This window comes from Coregonus clupeaformis, chromosome 33, assembly GCF_020615455.1.
Source record: "Coregonus clupeaformis isolate EN_2021a chromosome 33, ASM2061545v1, whole genome shotgun sequence".
NCBI classification, from domain to species: domain Eukaryota; kingdom Metazoa; phylum Chordata; class Actinopteri; order Salmoniformes; family Salmonidae; genus Coregonus; species Coregonus clupeaformis.
Genome location: NC_059224.1, coordinates 24,814,606 through 24,829,537, shown reverse-complemented (window position 1 = coordinate 24,829,537; position 14,932 = coordinate 24,814,606). Strand labels below are relative to the sequence as shown.

Sequence of the window (14,932 nt, the reverse complement as noted above, 5' to 3'; positions counted from 1 at the left end):
TGAGAGAAACAAATAACTAATGGACCTACTTCAGCTTAACAACACTTTGCATCTATTGACTTTCCTATATAAAACCATTCAATTCAAGCTTTTATTCCGAAAACTTTTGACTGTAATAGGTCCCCCAGTTTTGTTTAAAGATTAAATAGCACATTGCTATGGTTTCACATTTGCGTTGTGGACACCTGTGCTACTGTGTTTGCTCTTGCTTTTTTAAAATGTATTTTATCCTAGGACAATCAGACCCGCCGAGAGCAAGCCATTAAGGCTGAGAAGAGGAAGAAACAGCAGGAAGAGGAGGATTCCAAGAGACCAAGGGGGGAGAACAGGAAGATAAGTGAGTATAACCGCCAGCCAACACTCCAAATAAGAGTTACCTCATGGCCGTCCCTGGTAGAGCCCTGCACGGGCATTAATTTGAAGCCCTACCCATGCCCACGATGTTCAGGCACCATCCTACCCATGTCCAATTGCTTCTGCCAAATTTAAGGCCCGGCCCTGCCCGACTCAGAAAGAACTTCCTCTGTTAGTATCCATTAGCTGCTAGTCTCTGTCCCTCGCACCCTGTGCTGCTCGCGCTGCATGCGCTCTGTGCATGGCTCTGCTTGTGTGAGTATCCATAGCAACACCTCTGCTTGCTGTTCTGCTCAATGACGAGACGGAGAGCAGTTAGCTGTAAACTAGCTACTTTTCATCACTCAACTCCGACAACTCAAGGAACATTTATTTTTCGGTAAAATAATCTTTAATGTGGACTTATGCTCTTATATTTGACGACGTTGAAGCACTTCTGACACCATGATATGTACTGTGCAGCAGAGCATGAGCAAATGGCTCAGCTTCAAAATGTTAATGATCAATTTAGTGATACCTGAGCCCTACCCATACCCTAGTTATAGATGAAAAAAACAGGCCCTACCCAGCCCTAACCCGATAATTTCGGGGTCCATCGGTGTCGAGTAGCAGAGCTCTACTCCCTGGTGACTAGTCACGAATCAAGTGTCCCATTACCAACATCAGACGGATCATGTGCTGCTTCTGAAAGGGTTTCTGGATGACTGTCTCGTTACTCTTCAGAAGATCCCTTTTCTTGTCTGCTCCTTCATCTGCACTGATCGATTAGAACTGGGGAAGTGAAAGCATTGCTCACACAAGACCTTCATCGCTCAGTGCAGATGAAGGAAAGGAGACTAGTAAATGACGCCACTTTCGAGGACAGTCGACACCTGATAAGTGCACATTCGATAAGTGCAGTTCACCAGTCCAAATTCAAACACACTACCAGAACATTGCATGTATCAATAGTGGACTGTTTTGAGATTCACCCTGTCTCTCACCCCCAGTTCGTAAAGCCCCCCCGGTCCAGGAGGAGGGCTGCATCATTGACCACCTGCTGTCTGACATCAGGAAGGGCTATGCGTTGAGGAAGACCAAGCCTCAGGCCGACAGGACCAGCCTGCCTTCTGCGGACAAGAAAGGGGACAGCAGTCAGCGTGGTGGTGAGCATGAAGATAGGACCGGCCATTGATTCTGCTGCTGCCTAGGGCTGTTTGAAATACAGTATATAATGAAGGTCCTGTCCAGTAACTAGGGCCGGGACATTACCAGTATCGCGATACCAATGTTGGAAATAAACATCAAGTTGTCATCCAGTCATATGTATTTATTTTCCAACCAATAGCACACAATATTTTACATACAGCAGGTTTTTAAAGGACCAAAGAGTTTGGTCTACTTCGTGTTTTCAGTTTTGCCATGGAAAAAATATTGTGATACTGGTATCACAGGCCTACCAGTAACACTACCTTACCTCTAACCCCTAGGCACTTGTAGATCTGAAAGGGTTTAATGTAGAGGACGTTTGTAAAGGAGGTAACTGTAGTTAAGCGTGCTTTGTGTGAGTGTCTTTTAATGAATTGTTTTCCTTTCTCTAATCCCCTAGAACAGGGCACCAAGCCTAAGGGATTATCTGCTATAGATGCCAAAGATGAAGTTGAAAAGGTGACATCACCCAATGACCTAGGACAACAAGACGGAGATCCAGTCATAGGGGGGGAGTCCTCCGGCCTCCCCACAGACCCCTCACTCCAATCGAGTTCACCCAAAACCTCAGGCCCCTCAGACCTCCATACCACCACCAAGGATCACATCAAGAGTGAGAACCTCAACCCTGGGATGGTGTCCTCTACTGACCGCGAACTCAAGGAGGAGTACCCAGAGGTGGAGGGGGTTAAGGCTGCTGAATCCAAGGTTGAGAATGTGAACAGGAATGCATTCTCAGCTGGTGGGGATGGTCCAAAGAACAGAGATACAGAGACCGATGGGAACAGCGAGAGTGGGGCTGATGGAAATGGGTTAGAGGAGACTCAATCATCAGATTCCCCCTCAACCACAGCTGCTGTCGACGCAGAGTCCAAACAACAGGCACAGAAACGGGGGAATACTAAGAGGCATGGCAAAGGTAATGTCTTCAAAACTAACCTCCTCTCGATAGAAAATGAACCATGCTTGGGAGCATATCAGATCATATATTTTAGGCTTGTAAGAAAAACATTGTTTCTTGTCTTTAATTCCCTAAAAACAGCCATGCGCAAAGGAAAAGGCCACACTAAACTTAAAAAGGTGTGTGTGTTACAATGAGGTAGGTTCTCCTCCTTTCAGGCTATCAGAATCCCAGAAACACCATCCACTAAGCTTGCATGGATCTCACCAGATCCTTGGTAATATAAGGGTCCTGTTTCACTGCTTTCCTGTCCACTGCGTCTTGGCCATCTTGCACATCCCTCCCTTTTTCCTCAGTGACCTTTCTGAAGCTACTTCCAGTTACTATTCCTGCTTGAGCTCTCTTCAATGTATGTGGTATGTGGTGTGGTTAGCCTGGCTGGCTGCTTGTTGGTGCTTTATGGTTGACTTCCAGGGGCTTTTTGGTGGTTGTATATTGTCTGTCAGCTAGCACAGGGTGGTTGGAGATTCATAGGCTTGCCATCATTGGATCCCCCTAGTACATGAGGTGCCCTTATGATGGGAGATGTGATACCCCTCGCTGAACTGATACCCCTGACTGAACGCATACCGACTCACTGAACATTGTGGGACCTCAGCCGAACTCTGCCTGTTCTCCCTACCAACAACCAACACACACAGAGTTCAGATCTGGGCCTGTGGTTTTTTTGGGTCATGTCAGGGTTGTTGTTGATTCACTTGGTTTGATTAACTTTTTGTAGAGTTTACATTTTGTGTCAAACAAAGAGCAAGCCTCAATAAAAACAAATGTTGCTTTTTGATGTTAAGACCAACTTACTACTGTAAACTACAGATTTTTACCGGGTTCTCAATTATATATTTTCTTTTAATGATGAACATGTCAAGAAAGCAGTTTGTTAGTGTGCTGTAAATCTTTGTCCCTCTGCCAAGGGATATTAAAATCACAGATGTCCCCTAAAGATGACATCACTTCATGTTAGGTGTGGGGTCTATGGATCTAGTCTCTTCTAACAGCCAGTGTGCAGAGCGCCCCGAGCGAGCTCAAGTTGAAAAGTTTATTTGCCTCATACACAGGATACAGTACTCTCAATGCACTTTTTAAATGCATTTTCCTTGGTTTATTGATTTAGGTGTTATTAGGATCTCTTTTGGTCCTCATTTGGACTAATCTTCCAAGAGTCCTTAAACTTTAAAATATAATCAAATTTCCACAAATAACATGTTACAAACAGACCATAATACATTGATAGAGATATCTATCTAAAGAAATATGTATACAGGGAAAAAATTACTAATGACGGTCTGAAAAGATAGGTTGATTCAGTCATCTACCATGGTCGTGAACAACATCACAATCTATTTTCAAGTGGTCCTAAAGTATTTCTTGAAATATTTCTGGTTTGTTCAATCTTCTGTTTATTTGTTTTATTGCTCTGAATCTAAATGTTATTTTGCTTATTTCTCTGCCGGTGTAAGACATGGATGGTCGATATCCTATTCTTTGTATTGACTGAATGTCTCTCTTACCAACTGAATCCTGTAGTGAATGGATTTTGGCCGTTTTAAAATAAATAAATGAAGTGAGCATGTTTTTAATTTTTTATCTTGTCGATTGCTGACCACTTAAGAACATTGTGCATGACTGCAACATAATAATAATGTCGCCTCCTTAGAAAAATCCTTGCTGCTTTTTTCTGTGCAATCTGCAGCCTCGTTCTCTCACTTGTTGACGCATTTCCCCACACCACAGAGAAGTAGTTCACCTGACTCCCAATTAATGCTTGGGTTGTTAGCCTAAGAATCTTTCCCAGTTTGATTCATAGCTATCCTTCTGACCATGCACACGGTCGTAATTTATTTTTTCACATAGAGGAGTTATATGAGCCGACCAAAATTGAGAATGGCGCTATGATGTATAGTGGCCGTTTTTACGGGCTCCTGACCAATTATGCTATTTTGTATATATTTTTTGGCGCTGACATTAATTAATTTTTTACATAATGTTTCCACCATAGTTTAATTTGACTGAAAAGCGCTTCTGGACATCAGAACAGCGATAATTCACCTCGAACTGGATGAAGAATTCTACTTCAATGACTTGTCCGCGCAGGACATACTGCTCACCCGGGACTAGGCCCTAATCCCCGACAATCGGAAGTAGAAAAGACAGTGGCGAATAAATAAACCGCCTCTACCCTCTGTTCTATTGGCGAATGTACAATCACTGGAGAACAAACTATGCTCCGTTCGAGACTATCCTGTCAATGGGACTTGAAGAACTGTAATATCCTAATGCTTCACGGAGTGCATTCGGAATGTATTCAGACCCCTCGACCTTTTCCACATTTTGTTACTTTACTGCCTTATTCTAAAATAGATTACATTGTTTTCCCCCCTCATCAATCTACACACAATACCCCATAATGACAAAGCAAAAACTGGTTTTTAGATATTTTTGCATATTTATAGAAAAAAAAACTAATACCTTATTTACGTAAGTATTCAGACCCTTTGCTATGAGACTTAAAATTGAGCTCAGGTGCATCCTGTTTCCATTGATCATCCTTGATGTTTCTACAACTTGATTGGAGTCCACCTGTGGTAAATTCAATTGATTGGGCATGATTTGGAAAGGCACACACCTGTGTATATAAGGTCCTGCAGTTGACAGTGCATGTCAGAGCAAAAACCAAGCCATGAGATCGAAGGAATTGTCCGTAGAGCTCAGAGACAGGATTGTGTCGAGGCACAGATCTGGGTAAGGGTACCAAAACAGTTCTGCAGCATTAAAGGTCCCCAAGAACACAGTGGCCTCCATCATTCTTAAATGGAAGAAGTTTGGAACCACCAAGACTTCCTAGAGCTGGCCGCCCGGCCAAACTGAGCAATCGGGGGAGAAGGGCCTTGGTCAGGAGTTGACCAAGAACCCGATTGTCACTGACGGCGCTCTAGAGTTCCTCTATGGAGATGGTTGTCCTTCTGTAAGGTTCTCCCATCTCTGCAGCACTCCACCAATCAGACCTTTTATGGTAGAGTGGCCAGACGGAAGCCACTCCTCAGTAAAAGGCACATGACAGCCCGCTTGGACTCTGACCATGAGAAACAAGATTCTCTGGTCTGATGAAACCAAGATTGAACTCTTTGGCCTGAATGCCAAGCATCACGTCTGGAGGAAACCTGGCACCATCCCTACGGTGAAGCATGTTGGTGGCAGCATCATGTTGTGGGGATGTTTTTCTGCAGCAGGGACTGGGAGACTAGTCAGGATCGAGGGAAAGATGAACAGAGCAAAGTACAGAGAGATCCTTGATGAAAACCTGCTCCAGAGCGCTCTGGACCTCCAGACTGGGGTGACGGTTCACCTTCCAACAGGACAACGACCCTAAGCACACAGCCAAGACAACGCAGGAGTGGCTTCGGGACAAGTCTCTGAATGTCCTTGAGTGGCCCAGCCAGAGCCCGGACTTGAACCCGATCGAACATCTCTGGAGTTCTTGTGTGGGTTGTAGACTCCGTCTCATGCTACCACTAGAGTGAAAGCACCGCCAGCATTCAAAAGTGACCAAAACATCAGCCAGGAAGCATAGGAACTGAGGAGTGGACTGTGGTCACCACCTGCAAAACCAGTCCTTTATTGGGGGTGTCTTGCTAATTACCTATAATTTCCACCTGTTGTCTATTCCATTTGCACAACAGCATGTGAAATTTATTGTCAATCAGTGTTGCTTCCTAAGTGGACAGTTTGATTTCACAGAAGTGTGATTGACTTGGAGTTACATTGTGTTGTTTAAGTGTTCCCTTTATTTTTTTGAGCAGTGTATAAACACCATGGGACCACGCAGCTGTCATACTGCTCAGGAAGGAGACGCGTTCTGTCTCCTAGAGATGAACGTACTTTGGTGCGAAAAGTGCAAATCAATCCCAGAACAACAGCAAAGGACCTTGTGAAGATGCTGGAGGAAACGGGTACAAAGGTATCTATATCCACAGTAAAACGAGTCCTATATCGACATAACCTGAAAGGCTGCTCAGCAAGGAAGAAGCCACTGCTCCAAAACCGCCATAAAAAAGCCAGACTACGGTTTGCAACTGCACATGGGGACAAAGATTGTACTTTTTGGAGAAATGTCATCTGGTCTGATGAAACAAAAATAGAACTGTTTGGCCATAATGACCATCGTTATGTTTGGAGGAAAAAGGGGAACGCTTGCAAGCCGAAGAACACCATCCCAACCGTGAAGCACGGGGGTGGCAGCATCATGCTGTGGGGGTGCTTTGCTGCAGGAGGGACTGGTGCCCTTCACAAAATAGATGGCATCATGAGGAAGGAAAATTGTGGATATATTGAAGCAACATCTCAAGACATCAGTCAGGAAGTTAAAGCTTGGTCGCAAATGGGTCTTCCAAATGGACAATGACCCCGAGCATACTTCCAAAGTTGTAGCAAAATGGCTTAAGGACAAAGTCAAGGTTTTGGAGTGGCCATCATAAAGCCCTGACCACAATCCTATAGAACATTTGTGGGCAGAACTGAAAAAGCGTGAGCGAGCAAGGAGGCCTACAAACCTGACTCAGTTACACCAGCTCTGTCAGGAGGAATGGGCCAAAATTCATCCAACTTATTGTGGGAAGCTTGTGGAAGGCTACCCGACACGTTTGACCCAAGTTAAACAATTTAAAGGCAATGCTACCAAATACTAATTGAGTGTATGTAAATGTGTGACCCACTGGGAATGTGATGAAGGAAATAAAAGCTTAAATAAATAATTCTCTCTATTATTCTGACATTTCACATTCTTAAAATAAAGTGGTGATCCTAACTGACCTAAGACAGGAAATTTTTACTAGGATTAGCTACATTCTGTTTCTTTTTTTTTTTTATCCTGTAAAACTCCCCAGTCCTTAATAAGCACAAGCATACCATAACATGATGCAGCCACCACTATGCTTGAAAATATGGTACTCGGTAATGTATTGTATTTGTCCCAAACACAACCCTTTTGTCCTGAATACAAAAAAGTGTTAATTGCTTTGTCACATTTTTCTTGCAGTATTACTTTAGTGCCTTGTTGCAAACAGGATGCATGTTTTAGGATATTTTTTATTCTGTACAGGCTACCTTTTCACTCTGTCAATTAGATTAGTATTGTGGTGTAACTACAATATTGTTGATCCATTCTGTTTTCTCCTATCACAACCATTAAACTCTAACTTTTTTATAGTCACCTTTGGACTCATGGTGAAATCCCAGTGCGGGTTACTTCTTCTCCGGCATCGGAGTTAGGAAGGACGCCTGTATCTTTGTAGTGACTGGGTGTATTGATCATCGTCCTAAGTGTAATTAATATCTTGACCATGCTCAAAGGGATATTCAAGAGTCATACATTTATTTTTATTAGTTTTTTACAAATCTACCAATAGGTGCCGTTCTTTGCGAGGCATTGGAAAACCTACCTGGTCTTTGGTTGAATACGTGTTTGAAATTCACTGCTCGAATGAGGGACCTTACAATTATCTGTATGTGTTGGGTGCAGAGAGAGTCAGTCATTCAAAAATCATGTTAAACACTATTATTGCACACAGTGTCCATACGTGTTATGTGACTCCTTAAGCACGTTTTTACTAATCCCAATTGAGATGTTGTGGCAGGACTTGAAACGAGTGGTTCATGCTTAAACCCACAAATGTCGCTGAGTTAAAGCAGTTCTGCATGCAAGAGTCCAAATTACTCCACAACGATGTGAGACTGATCAACAATTACAGGAAGCATTTGGTTGCAGTCATTGCAACTTTTTCACACAGGGGAATTGGGTGTTGCATAACTTTGTTAATTACATTTTTAAAAATAAGTATACTTTTTTGTTATTTTTAAATTCAGGTTCCCTTTATCTAATATTATGTTTTGGTTGAAGATCTGATAACATTAAGTATTAAAAAAAATATGCAAAAATAGAGAATCAGAAAGGGGACATACTTTTTTATGGCACTATATGTATGTAGAACCAGGAGAAATTTAGAAAGCAAGTACAGTGAGGGGAAAAAAGTATTTGATCCCCTGCTGATTTTGTACGTTTGCCAGTGAGGTTCATTTGAACAGTGAGAGACAGAATAAAAACTAAAAAAATCAAGAAAAACACATGTCAAAAATGTTATAAATTGATTTGCATTTTAATGAGGGAAATAAGTATTTGACCCCTCTGCAAAACATGACTTAGTACTTGGTGGCAAAACCCTTGTTGGCAATCACAGAGGTCAGACGTTTCTTGTAGTTGGCCACCATGTTTGCACACATCTCAGGAGGGATTTTGTCCCACTCCTCTTTGCAGATCTTCTCCAAGTCATTAAGGTTTCGAGGCTGACGTTTGGCAACTCGAACCTTCAGCTCCCTCCACAGATTTTCTATGGGATTAAGGTCTGGAGACTGGCTAGGCCACGCCAGGACCTTAATGTGCTTATTCTTGAGCCACTCCTTTGATGCCTTGGCCGTGTGTTTTGGGTCAATGTCATGCTGGAATACCCATCCACAACCCATTTTCAATGCCCTGGCTGAGGGAAGGAGGTTCTCACCCAAGATTTGACGGTACATGGCCCCGTCCATCGTCCCTTTGATGCAGTGAAGTTGTACTGTCCACTTAGCAGAAAAACACCCCAAAAGCATAATGTTTCCACCTCCATGTTTGACGGTGGGGATGGTGTTCTTGGGGTCATAGGCAGCATTCCTCCTCCTCCAAACACGGTGAGTTGAGTTGATGCCAAAGAGCTCCATTTTGGTCTCATCTGACCACAACACTTTCACCCAGTTCTCCTCTGAATCATTCAGATGTTCATTGGCAAACTTCAGACGGCCCTGTATATGTGCTTTTTTGAGCAGGGGGACCTTGCGGGCGCTGCAGGATTTCAGTCCTTCACGGCGTAGTGTGTTACCAATTGTTTTCTTGGTGACTATGGTCCCAGCTGCCTTGAGATCATTGACAAGATCCTCCCGTGTAGTTCTGGGCTGATTCCTCACCATTCTCATGATCATTAACAACTCCACGAGGTGAGATCTTGCATGGAGCCCCAGGCCGAGGGAGATTGACAGTTATTTTGTGTTTCTTCCATTTGCGAATAATCGCACAACTGTGTACTTCTCACCAAGCTGCTTGACGATGGTCTTGTAGCCCATTCCAGCCTTGTGTAGCTCTACAATCTTGTCCCTGACATCCTTGGAGAGCTCTTTGGTCTTGGCCATGGTGGAAAGTTTGGAATCTGATTGATTGCTTCTGTGGACAGGTGTCTTTTATACAGGTAAAAGCTGAGATTAGGAGCACTCCCTTTAAGAGTGTGCTCCTAATCTCAGCTCGTTACCTGTATAATAGACACCTGGGAGCCAGAAATCTTTCTCATTGAGAGGGGGTCAAATACTTATTTCCCTCAATAAAATGCAAATCAATTTATAACATTTTTGACATGTGTTTTTCTGGACTTTTTTGTTGTTATTCTCTCACTGTTCAAATAAACCTACCATTAAAATTATACTGATCATTTCTTTGTCAGTGGGCAAACGTACAAAATCAGCAGGGGATCAAATACTTTTTTCCCTCACTGAAGATAAAGGTTAAGGTAACCTGTCGGAAGTATCGTGGCACAAGGGCTGTCATGAATACAGGACACCCTAATACCAGGGAGGTGTGTGTGTGAAGCTAAGATGATGACAATAGGAATTACAACATGGCCCTCATATCAAAATCCTCATTAAGTCTTAACAGCTGTAGGGTGCCTAAAGTATGAATCCAGAAGAGTTTTCTCTGGCAGAGTTTATGGTCGTTAACGCCTCTTGGTGACACTTCCACCTTCTTAATGCTCTGGAATTGTAGAGAAGACACACTGTGAGAGCATTGGACAAAGTGATGAGCAACAGGGTAATTTCCATCCTTGCATCTTATAGAACTCTTCTGTTAGCGTAGGATGTAAATCACATTTTGTGTTGCATGTGATCATGCCTTTAACACTATCTTTTTCCAGACCTAGGGTGTCGGAACTCTGAGTTTTATTTGGTGTTGTCTCTCAGGGGAGTAAGAAGGGTTTGTTTAGAATCCGTGTTGACGCTGGCTAGGACTAGTATACTGTGAATATTGAAGCCCCGTTTGTTAGTCTTTTTTTGTACTAAAAACTTTTGGGGGCTTAAAAAATAAATACCCGCGGGCCACCTGTTGCCGACCCTTGTCATAAACAGTATTCCAAGTTGACGTATCTATAACAGGGTTCGTAGCATAACAGGATTTAAAGGTCCTGGGTTCACCTACTGGAGGGGATATTTTGACCATTCTCTGTCGTATAGTTTTTGTCACCCCTTTCCAGACACACACACACACACCAGCATGCACGCACGGTGTGTGCTTATTTTCATTTATTAGGTTTCTCTCTTAAAAGAGCCTTTGGGGGTTCGTTGGGCATCGTTGAGTGGCAAGGGACAGGGAGTGTGACGTGTACTGGTACGGAGGAGAGAACGGTGGAGAGACCAGCTCTCAAACTCTCAAATAATTTTTTATTGCAAATGTTATTACAAAATATAACTCACTATTGTTTACATGTAATGTAGTACTAATGTTGATTATTTTGTGTATTTTCCCGGTGCTTTTTCGATTTGTCTTGTTAAAAGAGATCAGGCAACATTTTTCCCGTTTACTCCATATTGGCTTAAATGGGTTTCTGGTTTTTCGCTTCCCTCTGGAAAATCAGCTTTTACTATTAAATAATTACTAATAACTACATTATTTATTGTTAAGTTGCGTCTATTCAAATCTGGTATAGGAACAAAAAGAGGTCAATACACGTCTTCTAAAATAGACTAGTATTTTTATTAATGCAAACACTTGAATTGGTAAATATGATGTTCGTATATACGGGCCCACTGAAAGACCACGCAGGGCAGACAGAGAACTGAGCCATTGTTATAAGTTCTTCTTTAAATACTCTGACAGAGAGTTCCCGCTCCCTGCTGGCCTATCAGAGTAGAGGCTGGGCGTGGTTTAAGCTTACCCAGCCTATCGCTGGCGCACAGGCTGGTCCCAGTCCCTTGGCGCTTCACTGTTGCCAGGCATTAGTTGTTATCTTTACAACTTGTCTCGAGTCAGCAACCTCAGACATCTTTGTAGCAGAACACATGTCCTTGAGCGGTTTAACAAAGAGGCAGTGTATGTGAGTCACAAGTCTGTCTCAGCCTACCCCCTAACAGTTCCCCACATTAATCACAGCTTGTTATATTAAACAATCTATATCAGTACAGTACAAACCTATTATGTTTAATCATTAATGTATTCTTTCTAAGCTAGGCATCACATCTAGTTATAAGAAAATAGATCCCCACATTATCTTGCCATTTGTCATGATTGTGTACTTTTAATTTACTTTTATTGCTTTGTTTTGCTGTATTATAATGTTGTATAATCACCTTCCTGTGTAAAAACCATGGAAATTAAAAACCGTTTTAAGTGAGAGGTAGGCATTGATCTGAAGTCGAAAAATAAAGGAAACTCACATGAGCACCACAATGTGTACTTCCCTCTTGCTCTACCAAGTTTTTCAAATTCACAACTTTGACCTACTACAGTAGCTATGTTGGTCTATTGTACTTCCAACAATGTTTAGGCAGGTTGCTTAGGATTTAAACCTTCTCAAACAGCCTAATTCATACTCTTCAGAGGGATAATGGACTTTAGTGTCCTGCTATTAAAGTAATGTATACAGTGCATTCGGAAAGTATTCAGATCCATTCCCCTTTTCAACATTTTGTTACATTACAGCCTTATTCTAAAATGGATTGATCAGCCTTGAGATGTTTCTACAACTTGGAGTCCACTTGTGGTAAATTCAATTGATTGGACATGATTTGGAAAGGCACACACCTGTCTATATACGGTCCCACAGTTGACAGTGCATGTCAGAGCAAAAACCAAGCCATGAGGTCAAAGGAATTGTCCGTAGAGCTCAGAGACAGGATTGTGTCGAGGCACAGATACCAAAAAATTTCTGCAGCATTGAAGGTCCCCAAGAACACAGTGGCCTCAATCATTCTTAAATGGAAGAAGTTTGGAACCACCAAGACTCTTCCTAGAGCTGGCCGCCCGGCCTAACTGAGCAATCGGGGGAGAAGGGCCTAGGTCAGGGAGGTAACCAAGAACCTGATGGTCACTGACAGAGCTCCAGAGTTCCTCTGTGGAGGTGGGAGAACCTTCCAGAAGGACAACCATCTCTGCCAGAGGGAAGTTACTCCTCAGTAAAAGGCACACAATAGCCTGCTTGGAGTTTGCCAAAACGCACCTAAAGGACTCTCAGACCATGAGAAACCAAGATTGAACTCTTTGGTCTGAATGCCAAGCGTCATGTCTGGAGGAAACCTGGCACCATCCCTACGGTGAACCATGGTGGTAGCAGCATCATGCTGTGGGCATGTTTTTCAGCGGCATGGACTGGGAGATCGAGGGAAAGATGAACGGAGCAAAGTAAAGCGAGATCCTTGATGAAACCTTGCTCCAGAGCACTCAGGACCTCAGACTGGGGTGAAGGTTCACCTTCCAACAGGACAACGACCCCAAGCACACAGCCAGGACAACGCACGAGTGGCTTCGGGACAAGTCTCTGAATGTCCTTGAGTGGCCCGGACTTGAACCCGATTTAACATCTCTGGAGAGACCTGAAAATAGCTGTGCAGCGACGCTCCCCATCCAACTTGACAGAGCTTGAGAGGATCTGTAGAGAAGAATGGGAGAAACTCCCCAAATACAAGTGTGCCAAGCTTGTAGCTTCATACCCAAGAAGACTCAAGGCTGTAATCACTGTCAAAGGTTCTTCAAGTTTATAAGTACTGAGTAAAGGGTCTGAATACTTATGTAAATGTGATATTTCCACACAAGAAATGCAAAAATGTCTAAATAACTGTTTTTGCTTTGTCATTATGGGGTATTGTGTGTAGATCTGGGATATTTTTTTTTTAATGCAATTTTTGAATAATCTGTAAAGTAACCATGTGGAAAAAGTCAAGGTGTCTGAATAGTTTCTGAATGCACTGTATGTCATTAGGCTGTTTGTATTTTTAGATATAGGCCTGTTGAAAATGTGCATTATTGTAGCATCTTTATTGACAAAATTAATCCAAATATACATCACTTTTAGCTACAGTCATTTGACATAGGTAATGAACTGTCCATTGTTCAGCACAGCAGTTGATCAAACAGGACCATGTCAATATTACACAGGTAAGGTAACGGTTACAGAAATTAGGAATGCAGACCGGCTCTATAAACCTACTGACCAAAAAATATGTTATGAAAAATATAAATGTAATATAAGGCATAACTTTAGCTTAGGTGACAGAAGACAGGACAATCCTCACAGGGAGCAAAGGTTCTCGACTGTCTCCTCTTGTAGGTCAAATGAAATGCTGTAGCTGTGTTGGATATGCAACAACACTGATTTCTATCTTTTCTATCTATTTGTAGGTGGACGCAAGAAGAGGGACGAGCCCAAAGGCAAAAAGAAACAATGAACTTTGACTCCATCTTCCAGTGCTTTGTTTTGGCTCTGCCCAACAAATACTATGGCAATAACATACATAATTATACTGTTCTTACAAATATCTATATCAGCCATGTTTTTCTTACTGTTTCAAAAGGAGTAGGCCTACCTAGCGAACCTGGGTTTGTTTTTCAAAATGCAGACCCGCCTTATTGCACCCCTATAGAAGGGTCTTTGTATTATTTACTACATCATTAAAAGGACATGTGGCAATGATATCACAGAAACTGCTTGGCAACCAACCACTGCATGATGATGATGATGATGATTGGATCATTTGCACTTTACACTTTCAGCATGGACCTTCAATGTATTGGACACAATTGCATTGAAATATACATTATTTGAAGAAAATCAACATTTCTATGTATATAATGTTTCAATTTGATACTGAGACCAATGTTTACAGTATGCCTACATGTTGTGTACTTGTTGATACAGCCCCTCTCATTTCATTTGGCAAATACAGGGCCTCTGTAGCCAAAATTCAAGCATAGTAGGAGTAGGAATATTGGTTAATGATCAATTAAGCATTACATATTGACCATAATAATCTCACCTGTATTCAAACACAAGGTTGAAGTGATAATGTGCTTCAATTCTACTTCAGAACCAGTTATTGTTTCTTTATTCACACAAGCACAGTTATCTGCATTGCAAATAGCTTTGATAATCATAGATTTAATGTAGGCTATTATGAAAATACAATAGAATGTTACATTTAGCTTTTAACAACCCCAAATTAGGTTGTTCTATATTTGTGTGTAATTGGGACAGTATGTTCACAGTTAAAAGTATTGCATACCGCGTACTTTGGTCCAACACAGTGCGCGCAACGTGCGCACGTAGTTTCATCCAAACGAGACTAGCACTTAGAGAATGATTAATTCAA

The 14,932-nt window shown here is 42.2% G+C and overlaps 1 protein-coding gene across 2 annotated transcripts in view; it reads left to right on the top strand.

The window, feature by feature from the left end:
* The window catches only part of LOC121548850 (inverted formin-2-like), a 36,582-nt gene extending 21,652 nt beyond the window's left edge, over nucleotides 1–14,930 (top strand). The window contains exons 18-21 of one of the 2 annotated variants that reach the window (XM_045210232.1): nucleotides 235–337; nucleotides 1,344–1,499; nucleotides 1,943–2,461; nucleotides 13,965–14,930. In XM_045210232.1, the coding sequence (XP_045066167.1) occupies nucleotides 235–337; nucleotides 1,344–1,499; nucleotides 1,943–2,461; nucleotides 13,965–14,011 (825 nt within the window). In that variant the 3' untranslated portion in view covers nucleotides 14,012–14,930. Of the gene's footprint in view, nucleotides 1–234; nucleotides 338–1,343; nucleotides 1,500–1,942; nucleotides 2,462–2,584; nucleotides 3,520–13,964 lie in introns of those variants that run through there. The other variant, XM_045210231.1, reaches the window with a different exon arrangement.
* The last annotated feature ends 2 nt before the right edge of the window (nucleotides 14,931–14,932 follow it).